The sequence below is a fragment of the Mercenaria mercenaria genome, chromosome 4 (genome assembly GCF_021730395.1).
Source record: "Mercenaria mercenaria strain notata chromosome 4, MADL_Memer_1, whole genome shotgun sequence".
NCBI lineage: Eukaryota > Metazoa > Mollusca > Bivalvia > Venerida > Veneridae > Mercenaria > Mercenaria mercenaria.
Window position 1 is genome coordinate 26,332,233 of NC_069364.1, and position 20,837 is coordinate 26,353,069.

The following is a 20,837-nucleotide window of genomic DNA, read 5'->3' on the forward strand; positions in this document are numbered from 1 at the left end:
CAGGTCCTTAGGTCTAAGGTCAAGGTCACACTTAGTGATCAAAGGTCAAATTCAAGAATGACTTTGTCCGGAGCATATCTTCTTCATGCATGGAGGGATTTTGATGTAGCTTGGCACAATTGTTCACCATCATGAGACGGAGTGTCATGCGCAAGAACCAGGTCCCTAGGTCTAAGGTCAAGGTCACACTTAGAGGCCAAAGGATACAAAAATGAACACTTTGTCCGGAGCATTTCTTCTTCATGCATGGAGGGATTTTGATATAACTTGGCACAAATGTTCACCACCACAAGATGGAGTGTCTTGCGCAAGAACCAGGTCCCTAGGTCTAAGGTCAAGGTCACACTTAGAGGTCACAAAAGGTCAGATACAAGAATGACTTTGTCCAAAGCATTTCTTCTTCATGCATGGAGGGATTTTGATGTAACTTGGCACAGTTGTACACCATCATGAGGCGAAGTATCATGCGCAGGTCCCTTCTTTAGAATTACTTCCCTTTGTTGTTACTATAAATGTCTTGTATTGTAACATTTTTATTACTAGTCGTAGGGAAAAATCGAGACCAATTTTCTGTAGTACAACATGCATGTTACATCCAATTCTGAGGTGTATTTTGACCTATCTCTACCTGGTAAGGATTTTTGTGTGGACTTACAATTTTTTGGGGTGGGGGGAGGGGATTTTTTTTTATTTTATTTGTTTATTTATTTTAAAGATTAACTTCCCTTAGTTGTTACTATAAATAACTTATATTGTAACTTTTTTATAATTGACCGTAGGGAAAAACCATGACCACTTTTCTGTGGTACAACATAGATGTTACTTTCAAATTTTAGGTGTATTTTAAGGTATCTCTACCTGGTAAGGAGTTTTTATGTGGATTTAGAAAAACAAAAGAATTACAATAATTACTACCACAAAATTAAAATTCCATTTGCAAATACAGGTGCTAGTGTAAAGAAATTTGCTGTGACGGGCGTATATTGTGACATTCTGGCACTCTTGTTCAGATTTATCTTTGCATTCAGACACAAATAAGATATAGACCATACGAATGTCCTGGTAATAATATGAAGCATATATCTAAATCAATGTTGTTATTCAACATAGTATGGTTAAAATTTGAGAAAGTTACAATTTGGCACATGCTTATTTAGATTCTAGCTTGACTTTCATAGTTATTACCATTATATTCTTTGCATTCACAGATCATTATGAAAAATCTTAAAAACCTTCACTAGGACTGTAAGGACGTTGCCGAGTAGATATAAAATTGTCTTAAACCAACCCAAAAGATAACAAAACTGGCTCATATGGTTACCTGAAAAAATCGGACGTGAGGGGCTTTAGCGTTTGCTTTTAGTATAACAATTGGAGCACAAATGATAATGCAATGATCAAAAACGTAACTGAGGTGAAAATTACAAGATTTGTGTAAGAAAAGCAATTATAAAGTGAGTTTGGAAAGGTTTTGACGGCCGTGTCTCACCACTGTCCCTTCTATAACTTTTTTACATCAGAAATCATTGACCCCGGGTTGAATGTCGACAATAGACAAGAAATCTTGCCACAACATGGACGTAATCATCGTTATGGATATAAATGAAGAAAAACACACTTTGAAGAAATTTAAAATTTCCGTGACACATGTAAACGCTTTTCCGCCATTTTGCACCGAAAAACACATTTTTCTCGCTTTAACCACCGATGGATACTTTACACGTCCTACCCCCTGTATATGGCCTAAAACAATGAATCCTTTATATAAAATGTTTGTTGAGGCTATACTCCCATAAGACTGCAAACATTTGAATTATTGCCCCTTATTTGTGACAAATGTACCAGTGGGGGCACACCTTGTGTCCTACAGACACATTCTAATTTATATACTCTTTTCAGGTCATAATTTTGGCTTATGCCTTAGCATGTTTTGCATATCCTGCAAAAATTTCGAAAGGAAAAAAAGCAGGACCTGCAAAAGCTAAAAATGTCAAGCGAAGTACCTCAAAACGTTCAGCTTCGGAAGAAGAAAATCTTGAAACATGCACAACAGACGCACAGGTAATAAATTTAAAAATGTTAAAGGTGTTGGTTTGTATTATGGTAGGTTTAATGCCAAAATGATACAAACATTTACTTTGAGATTTTACACACAACAAAAATGCATTATGTACAGTTGATCACATACATCATCATTTGAATTACATCATTATACACCCACAAAACGAAGTTTGGGGGGTATATAGGAGTGAGCTTGTCTGTCGGTCGGTCAGTTGGTCTGTCGGTCCGTTGGTTTTTAGCTCGACTATTCGAAGAATAGTCTAGCTATTCTACTCACACTGGCGTCGGCGTCACACCTTGGTTAAGTTTTTGCATGCAAGTACATACAGCCATCAATTAAAGGCATATAGCTTTGAAACTTATTATTTCTTTTTCTAGGTCAATTACCAACCTCTCTGGGTCAAGTCCCATAACTCTGACCTGTATTTTGAGCAAATTATGCCCCCTTTTGGACTTAGAAAATTTTGGTTAAAGTTTTACATGCAAGTTACTATCTCCAAAACTAATGCAGATATTGATTTGAAACTTCACATGTGTCTTCAGGGTTATAAAACTAGTTGATAGCAGCAAGTCCCATAACTCTGACCTTCATTTTGGCCAAATTATGCCCCCTTTTGGACTTAGAAAATTCTGGTTAAAGTTTTGCGTGCAAGTACATACAGCTATTTCTAAAAGGCATATAGATTTGAAACTTATTTTTTCTTTTTCTAGATTAATTACCAACCTAACTGGGTCAAGTCCCATAACTCTGACATGTATTTTGAGCAAGTTATGCCCCCTTTTGGACTTAGAAAATTTTGGTTAAAGGTTTACATGCAAGTTACTATCTCCAAAACTAACGCAGATATTGATTTGAAACTTCACATGTGTTTTCATGGTTATAAAACTAGTTGATAGCAGCAAGTCCCATAACTCTGACCTTCATTTTGGCCAAATTATGCCCCCTTTTGGACTTAGCAAATTCTGGTTAAAGTTTTGCGTGCAAGTACATACAGCTATTTTTAAAAGGCATATAGATTTGAAACTTATTTTTTCTTTTTCTAGATCAATTACTAACCTCACTGGATCAAGTCCCATAACTCTTACATGTATTTTGAGCAAATTATTCCCCTTTTTGGACTTAGAAAATCCTGGTTAAAGTTTTGCGTGCAAGTACATACAGCAATTACAAAAAGGCATATAGATTTGAAACTTATTTTTTTTTTCTAGATCAATAACCAACCTCACTGGGTCAGGTCCCATAACTCTGGCATGTATTTTGGGCAAATTATGCCCCCTTTTGGACTTTGAACATTCTGGTTAAAGTTTTACATGTGAGTTTCTATCTCCAAAACTAATGCAGATATTGAATTGAAACTTCACATGTGCCTTCGGGGTTATAAAACTAGTTGATAGCAGCAAGTCCCATAACTGATATGCATTTTGGTCAAATTATGCCTGGTTTTGAACTTAAAATTCTTTTGATATTTAACCTTTTTGGGTAATATTTTCCCGCTTCTGGGACAATATTTCGAATAGTCGAGCTTGGCTGTCTTACGGACAGCTCTTGTTAGCTCACCTGTCACTTAGTGACAGGGTGAGCTTTTGTGACCGCCCTTCGTCCATCGTCCGTCCGTCCAAAATTTCTTGTGAACACGATAGAGACCACATTTTGCAAGCAATTTTGATCAAACTTGTATTGGTGTGATATCTCGGTTCCTTTCGAAAACTCGCCAGATCCCATCATGGGTTCTAGAGTTATTGCCCCTTAGAGGGCCAGAATTTGCTATTTTTGTGCGTCAACAATTGCTTGTCTGCACGATAGTGGTTTCATTTATGATTTTATTTTTATCTCGGTTCCTTTCTTGAACTGGCTAGATTCCATTATGGGTTCCAGAGTTATGGCCCCTGAAAGGGCCAGAAATAGCAATTTTGACCGTGTCTGCACAATAGCAGCTTCATTTATGATTTGAATTTTAATCAAACTTGCACAAAGCTTGTGTTACATTAAGATCTTGGTTCCTTTTTTGAACCGGCCTGATCCCTTAATGAATTCTAGAGTTATGGGCCCTGAAAGGGCAAAAATTAGCTATTTTGACCTTGTCTGCACAATAGCAGCTTCATTTATGGTTTGATTTTAACTAAACTTGCACACATCTTGTATCACCACAAGATCTTGGTTCCTTTCCTAAACTGGCTAGATTCCATGATGGGTTCCAGAGTTATGGCCCCTGATAGGGCCAGAATTAGCTATTTTGACCTTGTCTGCACAATAGCAGCTTCATTTATGATTTGATTTTAACCAAACTTGCACACAACTTGTATCACTATTAGATCTCGATACATTTCTTAAACTGGCCAGATTCCTTTATGGGTTCCAGAGTTATGGCCCCTGAAAGGGCCAGAAATAGCTATTTTGACCGTGTCTGCACAATAGCAGCTTCATTTATGATTTGAATTTTAATCAAACTTGCACAAAGCTTGTGTCACATTAAGATCTTGGTTCCTTTCTTGAACTGGCCAGATCCTGTAATTGGTTCTAGAGTTATGGCCCCTGAAAGGGCCAGAATAAGCTATTTTGACCATGTCTGCACAATAGCAGCTTCATTTATGATTTGTTTTAACCAAACTTGCACACGTCTTGTATCACCATAAGATCTTGATTCCTTTTTATATGCCCGAAGGGACATATTATGTTATCGCCTCGGTGTCTGTCTGTCTGTCTGTTAGTTAGTAATTTCCCTTCCGCTCTGTAACGCTTGAACCCCTTGAAGGATTTCAAAGAAACCTGACACAAATGTTCACCTTATCGAAGCGATGTGCAGAGCGCATGTTTGGGATGGCTGACTTCTAGGTCAAGGTCACACTTAGGGGTCAAAGGTCATATGACTTTGTTTTGTGTGTATATTGCTCTGCATTTGCGTTGCATTGCAGTACCACTTTTCTGTGGTACAACATGGATGGTACCTCCAAGTTTTAGGTGTATTTTGACATATCTGTACCTTGTCAATTTTTTTTTCTTTTTGGTTAAATTTCTTCCCTTTGTTGTCCCTGTCCTTCAGACTTAGATATTTTTTCTGAAGACTAAGATTTATTTTTAATTTCTTCCCTTTGTTGTTCCTGTCCTTTGGGCTTCACCTGTCAAAATTTTGCTCCTATGCTCCTCTGATGTAATCCTTCGGGCATGAAACTACTGGCCTGATTTGAAAATAAACTTTTTTGAAGTAACTAAGAAAATTTCAACTATATTTTCTCATAATTCTTTTGATTGATCTTGATTATGATTTTTTGACCTTCTTGTCCTTAAGTGCAATGATAACAGGTGAGCGATGGCCCTCTTGTTATGGTTTCCGGATGATAACTCATGAAAGGCTTGACTGATTTAAATAATTTTTGGTACACAAGTGTAACATCAGAAAATACAGGTCAGGTTCGACTTTGGGGTCAGTAGGTCAAAGGTCAAGGTCACAGTGACCCTGAACACTTAAAAGGTTTCCGGATGATAACTTGAGAACACTTTAGTCTAGGATCATACATTTTTGTACACAGGTGTAACATGATAGAATACAGGTCAAGTTTGACTTTGGGATTAATAGGTCAAAGGTCAAGATCGCAATAACACGAAACAGTTAAACGTTTTCCAGATGATAACTTGAGAACGCTTGAGCCTAGGATCATGAAAATTAATAGGGAGGTTGGTTATGAATAGCAGATGACCCCTAATGATTTTGAGGTCAGTAGGTCACAGGTCAAGTTCACAGGGACCCGGAACATTTAAACGGTTTTCGGACAGTAACTTCAAAACGCTTGGGACTAGAATCACAAAACTTAATAGGGAGGTTGGTCATGACCAGCAGATGACCCTTATTGGTTTCGAGTTCCAGAGGTCAAAGGTTAGAGTGACCCGGAACATTTAAACCTTTTCCAGACAATAACTTGAGAACGCTAGGGCGAGGATCATGAAACTTCATAGGGAGGTTGATCATGACCAGCAAAATTACACCAAACTTGGTCAGTAACATCCTAGCACAGACCTCTAAGTTTGTTCAAAAAATAGAAAAACCTTTAAAGAACTTCTTCTTATGAACTATTTGATGGATCTTCATTAAACTTGGTCTGTAGCATCATTATAAGGTCCTCTCCAAATTTTATTCAAATAGGGGCACTTAGTCCCTTTTAAGGACTGCTAGAACTTAAAATTACAAATACCTTTAAATGTCTTCTTCTCATGAACAGCTAGATGGATCTCCTTTAAACTTGGCCTGTAGCGTCATTGTCCTTTGCCATTTTTAGCTCATCTGACCCAAAAGCTCAAGGTGAGCTTTTGTAACCGCTCGATGTCCGTCTTGCATTGTGTGTTAACAATTTCTAAAACAACTTCTTGAAAACCACTGGGCAGAATTTCACCAAACTTCACAGGAATGATCGTTGGGTGGTCCCATTTCAAAACTGCCCAAAGAATTGAAACCCATGCGGAACTCTGGTCACCCTCTATACCACCAACAAACTTCGCCCCCTCACTCTCCAAAAAAAAAAAGCAACAATTTTTTTCATTCCCTTTTAGCTCCATTATTCGGAAAATAGGGGGGCTAGTTTACTCGCCCCGACATCGGTGTCGGCGTGACCCTTCTTGGTTAAAGTTTTTTGGCAACCTTTGTTTTTCTGTCATATCTTTGTTACTATTGCTTATATCTTACTGTAACTTCACATAAACATTGTCCAGTATACAAAGTATGTGTAGGGGCTGAGCCCATTATACCCAAGGTCACCAAGGTTTTATACTTAGGTTATTTTTAAGGTTAAAGTTTTTCGGCAATCTTTGTTTTCCTGTTATAGCTTTGTTACTATTGCTTGTATCTTATTGTAACTTTATATAAACATTGTCCAGCATACAAACAAAGTATGCACAGGAGCTGGACCCATTATACCTGAGGTCAAGGTCACCAAGGTGTTATACTTAGGTTATTTTTAAGGTTTTTCGGCAACCTTTGTTTTTCTGTCATACCTTTGTTACTATTGCTTATATCTTACTGTAAGTTCACATAAACATTGTTCAGCATACAAACAAAGTATTTGCAGGGGCTGGGCCCATTATACCCAAGGTCAAGGTCGCAAAGTTGTTATACTTGGATTATTTTCATGTTAATTTTTTTCAAAAGCTTCGTTTATAGACATATCTTTGGTACTCTAAAAGATAATGACTTGAAATTGAAAATGTTTCTTTATAATCATCATCTGCATGTGTGGTTACAAACCCAATTACTCTAATTGTATTTTTGACAGAATTATGCCCCTTCTGTACTTCAAGTTTTTTTTTGCAATCTTCGCTTTCTGGATATAACTTTAATGCAATATAAGATAAAGACTTGAAACTTAAAATGTATCTTTATCATCATCATCTGCATGCATGGTTACAATCCCCATAACTCTGATTTGTATTTTATACCAAATTATGCCCCTTTCATACTTACTTTTTTTTAACAAACTTCGTTTTCTGGATATAACTTTGGTACTATATAAGATAATGACTTGAAACTAAAAATATATCTTTACCATCATCATCTGCATGTGTTGTAACAATCCCAATAACTCTAATTTGTGTTCTTTACAGAATTTTGCCTCTTGGTGTATCTTCCTTTTAAAGTAGAGGTCTTTTCTTGCAACATACACTCATTTTACTGTCAAATCGCTGAATAGTGGAGCGCGCTGTCTTACAGACAGCTCTTGTTGTTTAAATTTTATAAACCTTCCATGAATATTTATCAGCATGTGAAGTTGTAACCACAATCAGCCCCGCCACCACCCACATTCCAGATTTCTTACTTGATTGTGCTCTCTTTAAAGGACATCTGTTCATTTAAGTTCAAATGTACATGTTAAACAATGACACTTGGTGCCAAACTACTCGAATACAATATTTCGTTCTAGTTACACTTCAAGCTCACATTTCAAATAACTCTATGTAATTCTAAAAGCTAAGCTTTTTTTAGTAAACTTATTCCATTCAAAATTATTTCATTAGTCAGGATTAAAACCTAACATACATTTATTATGTACACTTAAAACATTTGTTTTCTGTTAAATTGATCCTGACTAATGAAATTATTTGCTTCTTAGTAACATTCTTAACTTTTTGCTGGATAAATTTCTTTGCCATTCCTCACCACAAACCCATTCTTTGGGGGATACCAGTTCATCGAATTTGCTTGTTTATTAAGATACAGCCCTGAAATTTGGATGACATGTACAGTTTTGCACACTCATCTTAAAACTAGACTTTCAGTGACCATGAATATGACCTCTGACCTACTTTCTTAATATTTTAGCATCAGTTTGACACTTGAAATATGTAGCTCATATTACTCAGGTGAGCCATCAAGGGTCATCATGACCCTCTTGTTTCCAAATTGAGGCACTTGGCCTCTTGTAGGGGCAACTAGAGCTAACAATAACAAAACCTGTAAAAACAGTTCTTCTCAGGAACTGCTCAATGGATTTTCACCAATCTTGGTCTGCAGCATAGTAATAAGGTCCTCTCCCAATTTTATAACATTTAAACAGTTTCTTCTCATGAACAGCTTGATGGATCTTCATCAAACTTGGTCTAGAGGATCGTTATAAGGTCCGTTCTGGGGCCTCTGTGGCCAAGTGGTTAAGGTCTCTGACTTCAAATCACTTGCCCCTCATCAATGTGGGTTCGAGCCTCACTCGGGGTGTTGAATTCTTCATGTGAGGAAGCCATCCAGCTGGCTTACGGAAGGTAGGTGGTTCTTCCCGGGTGCCCGCTCGTGATGAAATAATGCATGGAGGGGCACCCGGGGTCTTCCTCCACCATTAAAGCTGGAAAGTTGTTATATGACATATCATGTGTCGGTGCGACGTTAAATCCAACAACAAAGGTCCGTTCTCAAATTTGTTTATGGCAGTTTGCCCCTTTAAAGGGTCACTAGAGCCAAAAATAGGAATACCTTTAAAAGACTTCTTTTCATAAACCACTTGATGGATCTTCATCAAACTTGGCCTGTAGCATTGTTAGAATGTCCTCTCCTAATTTCATTCAAATGGGGGTATTTAGAGGATGCTTGGCCTAAAAAAAAAATACCTTTTAACGACTACTTCTCATGAACTGCTCAATAGATTTCGTCAGACTTGGTCTGTAGCATTATTATAAGGTCCTCTTCAAAATTTGTTCAATTTTGGGGTGCTTGTAGGGGCCACTAGAGTTAAAACTAGAAATGCCTTTAAATGACTTCTTCACATGAACCTCTTGATAGATCTTCATCAAACTTAATTTGTCGCATTATTATAAAGTCCTTTAACAAATTTATTTGATTAGAGACACTTGGCATCTTTTAGGGGCTGTTAGAGTTAAAAATAGAAATACCGTCTTCGTCAGACATTGTTTGGAGCATCATTATGAGGTCCTTTACCATGTTTGTTCAGTTGGGGGCACCTGGCCCTTTAAAGGGCTACTAGTGCTTGAACTAGAAATACATTCAAGGTACTTCTTGTCATGAACCGCTTGATGGATCTTCATCAAACTTGCTATGTAACAACATTATAAGCCCTTATGTCAATTTGTTTAAATGGGGCGCACTAGGCCCTTTAAGAGGCCACTAGAGTTAAAACAAAAAATACCTTTAAAATTACTTCTTCAGATGGTTATGGGTTTTTGGTGTGTGACGTCAAAATATGGAAAAAAAAAATAATAATTTGTGCTAATGAACAGCTTAAAGGATTTTCACCAAACCTAGTTAGAAGCAAAGTCAGATAGATTAGGGTTTTCAGGTGAGCGACTTAAGCTCATTTGGGCCTCTTGTTATTCATATTCTTTTGCATTTAAGAGTAGTCTGTATCAGTGAAAAATAATTATAATATCATCACTGCTTTTAAACAGTGAAAATATCAATTGGTTTCAGTGATACAGTCCAGTATTTCACCCTTATAGGATAAAGGGTTACGTCTCAGTGGCATCTTTGTAACTGAGAGGCAATAGTGTCCATTATTACTCGGTAGGTATGTTCTTGTGATAAACATGGTAGGTATGTTCTTGTGATAAACATGGTAGGTATGTTCTTGTGATAAACATCTACATGGTCAAAGAATAATATATCACTAGAATTCAGTGCAATAATCAGACAAAATAGCACTGTTGGTTCTATTTGATTTTATATTGAAAAAAAATGTTGAATTTATTTGAATTGATTTGTAGCATTGTTATAAAGTCCTTCAACAAATTTATTTAATTAGAGACACTTCCCACCTTTTAGGGGCTGCTAGAGTTAAAAATATAAATACCGTTAACTAACTTCTTCTGTTGGGTCTTCATCAGACATTGTCTGGAGCATCATTATGAGGTACTTTACCATGTTTGTTCAGTAGGGGGCACCTGGCCCTTTTAGGGGCTACTAGAGCTAGAAAATTTGCATGGCTCTATGGCTGTGTTTGGGGTGGTCTGTGCTTCCGGGAAATCTACCCTTACATTTTATTAGCTCACCTGTCACAAAGTGACAAGGTGAGCTTTTGTGATCGCGCGGTGTCCGTCGTCCGTCCGTGCGTCCGTCCGTAAACTTTTGCTTGTGACCACTCTAGAGGTCACATTTTTCATGGGATCTTTATGAAAATTGGTCAGAATGTTCATCTTGATGATATCTAGGTCAAGTTCGAAACTGGGTCACGTGCGGTCAAAAACTAGGTCAGTAGGTCTAAAAATAGAAAAACCTTGTGACCACTCTAGAGGTCACATTTTTCATGGGATCTTCATGAAAGTTAATCAGAATGTTCATCTTGATGATATCTAGGTCAAGTTCGAAACTGGGTCACGTGCGGTCAAAAACTAGGTCAGTAGGTCTAAAAATAGAAAAACCTTGTGACCACTCTAGAGGTCACATTTTTGATGGGATCTTTATGAAAGTTGGTCAGAATGTTCATCTTGATGATATCTAGGTCAAGTTTGAAACTGGGTCAAGTGCCTTCAAAAACTAGGTCAGTAGGTCTAAAAATAGAAAAACCTTGTGACCTGTCTAGAGGCCATATATTTCACAAGATCTTCATGAAAATTGGTCAGAACGTTCACCTTGATGATATCTAAGTCAAGTTCGAAACTCGGTCACATGCCATCAAAAACTAGGTCAGTAGGTCAAATAATAGAAAAACCTTGTGACCTCTCTAAAGGCCATATTTTTCATGGGATCTGTATGAAAGTTGGTCTGAATGTTCATCTTGATGATATCTAGGTCAAGTTCGAAACTGGGTCACGTGCTATCAAAAACTAGGTCAGTAGGTCTAAAAATAGAAAAACTTTGTGACCTCTCTAGAGGCCATATATTTCATGACATCTTCATGAAAATTGGTCAAAACGTTCACCTTGATGATATCTAGGTCAAGTTCGAAAGTGGGTCACGTGCCATCAAAAAAAACTTAGTCAGTAGGTCAAATAATAGAAAAACCTTGTGAGCTCTCTAGAGGCCATATTTTTCATGGGATCTGTATGAAAGTTAATCTGAATGTTCATCTTGATGATATCTAGGTCAAGTTCGAAAGTTGGTCACGTGCCATCAAAAACTAGGTCAGTAGGTCAAATAATAGAAAAACCTTGTGACCTCTCTAGAGGCCATACCCTTGAATGGATCTCCATAAAAATTGGTCAGAATGTTCATCTTGATGATATCTAGGTCAAGTTCGAAACTAGGTCACGTGCCATAAAAAACTATGTCAGTAGGTCAAATAATAAAAAACCTTGTGACATCTTTAGAGGCCATACTTTTCATGGGATCTGTATGAAAGTTGGTCTGAATGTTCATCTTGATGATATCTAGGTCAAGTTTGAAACTGAGTCAACTGTGGTCAAAAACTAGGTCAGTAGGTCTAAAATTATTAAAATCTTTTGACCTCTCTAGAGGCCATATTTTTCAATGGATCTTCATGAAAATTGATCTGAATGTTCACCTTGATGATATCTAGGTCAGTTTCAAAACTGGGTCATGTGCGGTCAAAAACTAGGCCAGTAGGTATAAAAATAGAAAAACCTTGTGACCTCTCTAGAGGCCATATTTTTCATGAGATATTCATGAAAATTAGTGAGAATGTTCACCTTGATGATATCTAGGTAAAGTTCAAAACAGGGTCACGTACCTTCGAAAACTAGGTCAATAGGTCAAATAATAGAAAAACCTAGAGACCATATTTTTCAATGAATCTTCATGAAAATTGGTCAGAATTTTTATCTTGATAATATCTAGGTCAAGTTCAAAACTGGGTCACATGAGCTCAAAAACTAGGTCACTATATCAAATAATAGAAAAAACGACGTCATACTCAAAACTGGGTCATGTGGGAAGAGGTGAGCGATTCAGGACCATCATGGTCCTCTTGTCTTTTATTTATAAAAGACAATAACAATGTTATCAGAAGACTTGTTTTTATCATTTCTACATAATTCTACAACTTATTATATAATCTTTATTATTAAGATAATTTTTATACGCCCCTTTTGAATAATCAGATATCCATCTGTCCATCTGTCCAAGCAAATGAGAGGACATTTGTTCGGTACTGAAGACAATAGATAATGCTATATTCTGTTCATTCCGTACTGCTCATTTGGTACTTTCTGTCGCTTGTTGGGTACTTTGTAACAGAGGAAATACCTAATGAATTTAAAGGTCCGTTCTTAAGAAAGTCTGTCCTTTGTTCATCATAATTCATGTCTGGAGCATAATTTTAATAAGTTTTGTAATTAGTATGATTATCACTTACCTTGCCAAACTCTTCATACAGTATTTTATCCAATGACAGAAGCTAAAAATTAAAATCTTCATAGAACACAAAATTCAAAATTTATAATCAGCTGGCACATCAACAGCTCATTATATGATTTATTGCTCTCTGTAGGGACAACATGCAGAATGGCCGACTGCATGCTCAGCTAATTGCCAAATAATTTTATCTAGCCTAAGTGATAAGACTGAATGAAAAGCCCTTTGTCATAAAACTGAAACATAAAATAAAAAGACTTTTGCCATGTATGGAAAATAAATGGTTTTCATGTGATGTCAGATGTTCAGTTGAAAAAAGGGGGAGTAGTATATCTGACTGTAATGTAGTATACTGGCCAACAGTATAGGCCCTGCACTAACTATACTATGGCATATAGGCCTATATCTGTCTGTGCCTGTTGTTTATCCACCAGTAATGTGGTACATCTGTCTGTACTTTGATATATCTGCTTCTGCCATCGTTTATCTGCATATACTATGATATGTCTGCATGAACTATGGTATATCAGCCTATACTACGGCGTGTCTGCTTAAGGATGTACGTGCGTTTTTGTTTTTATGCCCCCGAAGGGAGGCATATTGGTTTTGAACTGTCCGTCCATTCGTTCGTTAGTTTAAGTTAGTTCGTTCATTCGTCACAACGTTAGCTTTTTGCATGAAGGCACTTTACTCACGAACCACTGCACCCAGGACCTTCAAACTTCACATGCTGATAATACTTATTGAGTACACGATCCCTACTGACTTTGGGGTCACCAGGTCAAAGGTCAAGGCGCTGCAGGGGCATTTGTCACCATTAGTGACAGCTCTTGTTGTTGTTTTTTTTCAAGATAACCGCCATTCTGAAAAATGTTTCTTCGAATATTTCTTTCTTACAAATTTTTAACAAAATATTAATGCTAAATAATTCAAATATGGCTAATTATGTACCATTTAAGCAAACAGATTCTACTTGTTGTGAAATTTGGGTAACCCCAACTTTTTTTCTTTCCATTTTGAAGCATTTTTGCGTGTCATTAAAGCTGCAAAATATTTTTAAGATCTCGACGTCAGATTTTTTTTGTACATTTAAATAGTTTTTTTCATTGAAAATAAGGTGAGTGGGGTAATGTCAACATATAAAAATGAAAGATATTTGTTAGTGACATTTGTGCTTATACACTGACGAGATATGAAAACGCAACACACATTAAGCCTGAATATATTTTTACTACGAAAAGCATCACCTTGAAATGATCAACATGTACACATCTCAATACTCTATACCCATTGTGTTAATTTTATGATCTGTATACGTGATGACTAAATTTGAACATAATGGGTATAGAGTATCGAGATGTGTATGTTTTGAACATTTCAAGGTGATGCTTTTTGTTAAGTAAAAAATATATTAAGGCATAATATTTGTTGCGTTTTCATATCTAGTCAGTGTATAATACTGATATCACCTTGTATTTTATGTTTTCCAGTGAATTATAGAGTTTCTCGGTGAAATAATTAAAAAGTGGTAATCCACAGTTTTGAAACAGTAGATTATCATTTTTATTTTTCACTGTTTCTGCCGAACTTGTTCCGGTCTTCCGTCGCGATTGAAATCAAATTGTATACCGAGCGTTATGAATACAGGGGACCATAATGACGATGACGTCATTAAAATGACATCATTTGTGTTATGCTTTCTGCAGACCTTTCCCGCGATTTTCGACATTTTATAAATTACGCAACAAAAGTAAAAATGAAATAAAAAGAAAATTTGTTTGTTTCAGTGAAATATCAATTTTATTTCACTCGTGAGCACCAAAAAAGTCATTTTTACTCGTGGCTACACCACTCATGAAAATATCAGTTTTTGATGCTCACTTGTGACATAAAATTGATATTTCACTGAAACAAATAAATATCCTCTATGTATTCATATTAAGCTGTAAGACCTGATATCCCTTTAACATTAAGTGGGATATTATATGTTTTATAAAGTACCACCATTTTTTCAATTTTACAAAATTTCAGAAATGCTTAAGCAGTGCATGAAGAAAATGCCCTATAAGATTAAAACGAGTTTGATGACCTGTGCTTTTTATGCCCCTGAAGGGAGGCATATTAGTTTTCAACTGTCCGTCCGTTAGTTCGTTCGTTAGTCACAACATTAACTTTTTGCATGAAGGCACTTTACTCACGAACCACTGCACCCAGGACCTTCAAACTTCACATGCTGATGGTACTTATTGAGTACACCACCCCTACTGACTTTGGGGTCACCAGGTCAAAGGTCAAGGTCACAGGGGCCAACGTTAACTTTTTGCATGAAGGCACTTTACTCGCGAACCACTGCACCCAGGACCTTCAAACTTCACATGCTGATAGTTGAGTACACCACCCCTACTGACTTTGGGGTCACCAGGTCAAAGGTCAAGGTCACAGGGGCCAATGTTAACTTTTTGCATGAAGGCACTTTACTCGCGAACCACTGCACCCAGGACCTTCAAACTTCACCTGCTGATAGCACTTATTGAGTACACCACCCCTACTGACTTTGGGGTCACCAGGTCAAAGGTCAAGGTCACAGGGGCCAACGTTAACTTTTTGCATGAAGGCACTTTACTCGCGAATCACTGCAACCAGGACCTTCAAACTTCACATGCTGATAGTACTTATTGAGTACACCACCCCTACTGACTGGGGTCACCAGGTCAAAGGTCAAGGTCACAGGGGCCAACGTTAACTTTTTGCATGAAGGCACTTTACTCGCGAACCACTGCACCCAGGACCTTCAAACTTCACATGCTGATAGTACTTATTGAGTACACCACCCCTACTGACTTTGGGGTCACCAGGTCAAAGGTCAAGGTCACAGGGGCCAATGTTAACTTTTTGCATGAAGGCACTTTACTCGCGAACCACTGCACCCAGGACCTTCAAACTTCACCTGCTGATAGTACTTATTGAGTACACCACCCCTACTGACTTTGGGGTCACCAGGTCAAAGGTCAAGGTCACAGGGGCCAATGTTAACTTTTTGCATGAAAGCACTTTACTCGCGAACCACTGCACCCAGGACCTTCAAACTTCACATGCTGATAGTACTTATTGAGTACACCACTCCTACTAACTTTGGGGTCACCAGGTCAAAGGTCAAGGTCACAGGGGCCAACATTAATTTTTTGCATGAAGGCACTTTTCTTGTGAACCACTTCACCCAGGACCTTCAAACTTTACGTGCTGATAGTACTTTATGAGTACACCAACCCTACTGACTTTGGGGTCACCAGGTCAAAGGTCACAGGGCCCAACGTTAACTTTTTGCATGAAGGCACTTTACATGCAAACCACTTCATTCAGGACCTTCAAACTTCACGTGCTGATAGTACTTATTGAGTACACCACCCCTACTGACTTTGGGGTCACCAGGTCAAAGGTCAAGGTGCTGCGGGGGCATTTGTCACCATTAGTGACAGCTCTTGTTCTTCTCTTCTTTGTCTTAGAAACTAATATTTTTCAAGCTCACAGAGTATGAAAAAAATCTTAACGGTAGAAAAAAAACGATCCTACATCCTTAAACTATGGTAAATCATCTAGTACTAGGGTATATCTGCCTCTTCTGTGGTATGTTGGGGTGTTTCTGCCTTTACTGTAGTAGATCTGCTTATACTGTGCTATTCTGTTATTTAATTTCCTTTACTGTGGTAAATCTGCTTATACTATATTATATCTGCCTGTACAGTAGTACATGTGCCTGTTCTGTGATGTATCTTAGTAACTTTGGAATCTCTGTTTATACTGTGGTACATCTGCCTCAATTATATTATATGTGCCTATACCGTGGCATATCTCCTTATACTTATATCTGCCTATACTATGCTATATCTGCCTATACTATGCTATATCTGCCTATGTTGTAGTTTATCTGCCTTTGCTATGATACATTTGACTATACTATGATATATTTGCCTATAATATTTTATTCCTGCGTATTGTGTGATATATCTGCTTATACAATGTACTATGATATATCTGCCTATACTGTGATATATTTGCCTATACTGTAATATATTTGCCTATACTGTTGTATGTTTCAGTGCCCACCAGGTACTATTTGTTTAGAAGTTAGTTCCAGCGAAAGCAAAAGTTCTGAAGTTAGTTCCAGTGAAAGCGAAATGGGTCACAGTGGAAGGAAATGTTATCCCTGTAAGTGTATAATTTTGTAACATTTAGTCAGGACACAGAGTTACAAAAAGTCACTCTGTTAGCGCAACTAAGTGCCTAACAGGCAATGCAATAGACAATAGACTTTCCAAAATAGGTAAACCATATATTCTGAGAAACTGCTGATAACTATAGATATTTTTCCAAGTGAAAAATCAAATTTTTATGCCCCTGAAGGTGGCCATATTAGGTAAAACCATATATTCTGAAAAACAACTGATATTACTTTATCAATTGCAAAATCATATTTTTATGCCCCCGAAAGTGGGTATATTAAAATCGCACTGTCCATCCATCCATCCGTGTAAATTCTTGTCTGGGATGTAACTCTGCCATCCATGAAGGGATTTTGAAATAAGTTGTCATTAATGTTCACCATAATGAGATGATGTGTCAAGCGCAAGACCCAGGCCCCTAGCTCCAAGGTAAAGGACACAATTAGAAGTCAAAAGTTAACAGGGTCTGTTTCGTGTCCAGTCATAACGCTGCCATTCATCAAGGGATTTTGAAATTACTTGGCATAAATGTTCCCCATAATGAGACGAGGTGTCATGTGTAAGATCCAGACCCCTAGCTCTAAGGTCAAGGTCACACTACAGGTTAAATGTTAACATGGTCTGTTTCTTATCCGGTCCATAAAATTGCCATCGATGAAGAGATTCTAAAATTACCTGACATAAATGTTCCCTATAATGAGATGACATGTTATGTGCAGGACCCAGACCCCTAGCTGTAAGATCAAGGTCACACTTAGAAATCAGTGGTTATCATGATCTGTTTCTTTTATGATCAATAACTCTGCCATTTATCAAGGGATTTTAAAATTACTTGGCACAAATGTTGCCCATAATGAGTTAATTTATCATGCGCAGGACCCAGACCCCTAGCTCCAAGGTCAAGGTCACTTTTGGACATACTAGTATTTATTATTCAAATTCACACCTAAACTATTCTGGCATATTTTGTGCAGACAGCTATAGCATTCTTGGGCATGCTTTGGGAGCATTTGTCACTTATAGTGACAGCTCTTGTTTTTAATATGGTGGCAGTCCATTTCTATCATGGTTGATGTCTTTGCATTGAGATTGCAGGATTCGGAAAATGGCAAGTGTTATTGTGTGGGCGTGCAGCGTAAGACTTCGGTTTTGGCTATATAATTTTGATTCAGGCATTGGAATGAAATTTTGCTTGTAGGTTGTGCATAGTAGAACCATTTGGGTTCAGTGGAATCAAGGCCAAGGTCACTGTTACATAAAATATTAAAAACAGTTTTTGTTCAATAGATTTAGTTAAAATTGATGTATTGAAATCAAATTTGACCTCTCGGTTGTTTATAGATAAACCAAGGATGGGTTTTTTAATGGGCTCAAAGAGATGAAGTTCAAGATCAGCATAACTTGTCTAATCTGCATGTTTGAAAAAATTCTACTAAAGCACAGTGGGATTAAGCATTGGTCTATTGATCCTTTTGTAATCTTGAACCAATATGTTGTTGTTTGAAATCTGATCTGGCTCTTACTTTTTATGTTCCCACACTTATGTTGGGGGCATATAGCGTTGCCGCTGTCTGTTCGTTGGTATGTCCCTAAATCTTTAATTCAACTCCTCCCACACTGTTAGCCTAATGTTTCAAAAATTTTCAGATAAAGGAGCGTGATGTGCAGATAACCATAAAGAAACAATATTTTAGCTCAACTTTTCGAAGAAAAAGTAAAGTTATTGCACTTGCCCCGGTGTCAGCATTGGCATAGGCATCAGTGTCGGAGTCGGCTAAACCGTTGGTTAAAGTTTTTGATAAAATCAAATATCTCTGTTAATATCAAAGCTTTTGACTTGAAACTTAAAATCCTTATTTACTATCTAAGTCTGCACCAGGAGAAACAATCCCCATAACTCTGGTTTGAATTTTTACAGAATTATGCCCCTTTTTAACTTGTAATTTTCTGGTTAAAGTTTTTAGCTCACCTGTCACGAAGTGACAAGGTGAGCTATTGTTACCGCTTGATGTCCGTTGTGCGTCGTGCGTAAACAATTTCTAAAAAAATCTTCTTGAAAACCACTGGGCAGAATTATACCAAACTTCACAGGAATGATTCTTGGGTGGCCCCCTTTCAAAATTATCCAAAAAATTGAATTCCATGCAGAACTGTGGTTGCCTTGGCAACCAAAAGGAAAAAATCTTCTTATCCAAAACCACAGGGCCTAGGGCTTTGATATCTGGTGTGTAGCATCATCTAGTGGTCCTCTACCAAAATTGTTCAAATTATCCCCCTAGGGTCAAATATGTCCCCGCCCCGGGGGTCACATGGTTTATATAGACTTACATAGGGAAAACTTTGAAAATCTTCTTGTACAAAACCACATGGCCTAGGGCTTTGATATTTGGTATGTAGCATCATCTAGTGGTCCTCTACCAAGATTGTTCAAATTATCCCGCTAGAGTCAGATATGGCCCCACTTCGGGGATCCCAAGTTTTATATAGACGTATATAGGAAAAAATGTTTAAAAATCTTCTTGTCTGAAACCACAACACTTAGACCTTTGATATTTGGTTTGTTGCATTGTCTTATGGTCCTCAACCAACATTGTTCAAATTGTACCCCTTGGGTGAAAAGAGGCCATGCCCTGGGGGTCCCAAGTTTTATATAAACTTATATAGGAAAAAGCTTTAAAAATCTTCTTGTCTGAAACCATACCACCTAGGCTTTTGATATTTGGTATGATGCATTGTCTAGTAGTCCTCTACCAAAATTGTTCAAATTATGCCCTTTGAGTTAAAAGAGGCCCCGCCTGGGGTCACTTATTTATTATGTGAGTTATATAGGAAAAATACTTAAAAAATCATCTGATCCTATTTCCAAGACTGTTTAATTATAATTACCTGATGACCCCAAGTAATATGATGTGACTTGACTGTGACCTTGATCTACTGACCCACTTTGCCCGCCCACTTAGCTCAGTAGGTAAGAGCGTTGGTCTACGGATCGCGGGGTCGCGAGTTCGATCCTCGGGCGGGGCGTATGTTCTCCGTGACTATTTGATAAACGACATTGTGTCTGAAATCATTAGTCCTCCACCTCTGATTCATGTGGGGAAGTTGGCAGTTACTTGCGGAGAACAGGTTTGTACTGGTACAGAATCCAGGAACACTGGTTAGGTTAACTGCCCGCCGTTATATAACTGAAATACTGTTGAAAAACGGCGTTAAACCCAAAACAAACAAAATACTGACCCACTTTTTTGTTTTTTAATATACAGCCTTGAAATTTTGATGACATACACAGTTTTGCACAAAAATCGTAAAACTGAATTTCATTGACCATGAATGTGACCTACTGACTTTCTTAATATTTTATCATCAGTTTGACATTTGAAACATATAGCTCAATTTACTCAGGTGAGTGATCCAGAGTCATCATGACCCTCTTGTTTATAAAGTCAAATATCTCTGTTACTATTAAAGCTTTTGACTTGAAACTCAAAACAGTTATTTACTATCTAAGTCTACACCAGGAGAAACAACTCCCATAACTCTGATTTGAATTTTGACAAAGGTATGCCCCTTTTTAACTTAGAACTTTTAAAGTTTTTGATATAGTCAACTATCTCTGTTACTTTCAAAGCTTTTGACTTGAAACTGTTATTTATTATCAAAGTCTACACCAGGAGAAACAATCCACATTACCCTGATCTGAATTTTGACAGAGTAAAGCTCTTATTCAGAGTCAAGCACTAAGAAAAGTCGAGCGTGCTGTCTTACGGACAGGTCTTGTTTCTGTTACCCTTTTTTACCTCAATTATGGCTCTTTGATAGT

The 20,837-nt window shown here is 37.4% G+C and overlaps 2 protein-coding genes across 4 annotated transcripts in view; both read left to right on the forward strand.

The window, feature by feature from the left end:
* LOC128556278 (uncharacterized) overlaps window positions 1-20,837 on the forward strand; it is a 192,714-nt gene that overhangs the window by 105,078 nt on the left and 66,799 nt on the right. The gene's annotated exons all lie outside the window — the stretch shown is intronic.
* Window positions 1-20,837, forward strand: part of LOC123551202 (brevican core protein-like) — a 90,156-nt gene that overhangs the window by 34,387 nt on the left and 34,932 nt on the right. For all 3 annotated transcript variants that reach the window (XM_045339948.2, XM_045339947.2, XM_045339946.2), the window contains exons 3-4: window positions 1,900-2,061; window positions 16,895-17,003. In XM_045339948.2, coding sequence (XP_045195883.2) covers window positions 1,900-2,061; window positions 16,895-17,003 — 271 coding nt within the window. The remainder of the gene's footprint in view (window positions 1-1,899; window positions 2,062-16,894; window positions 17,004-20,837) is intronic.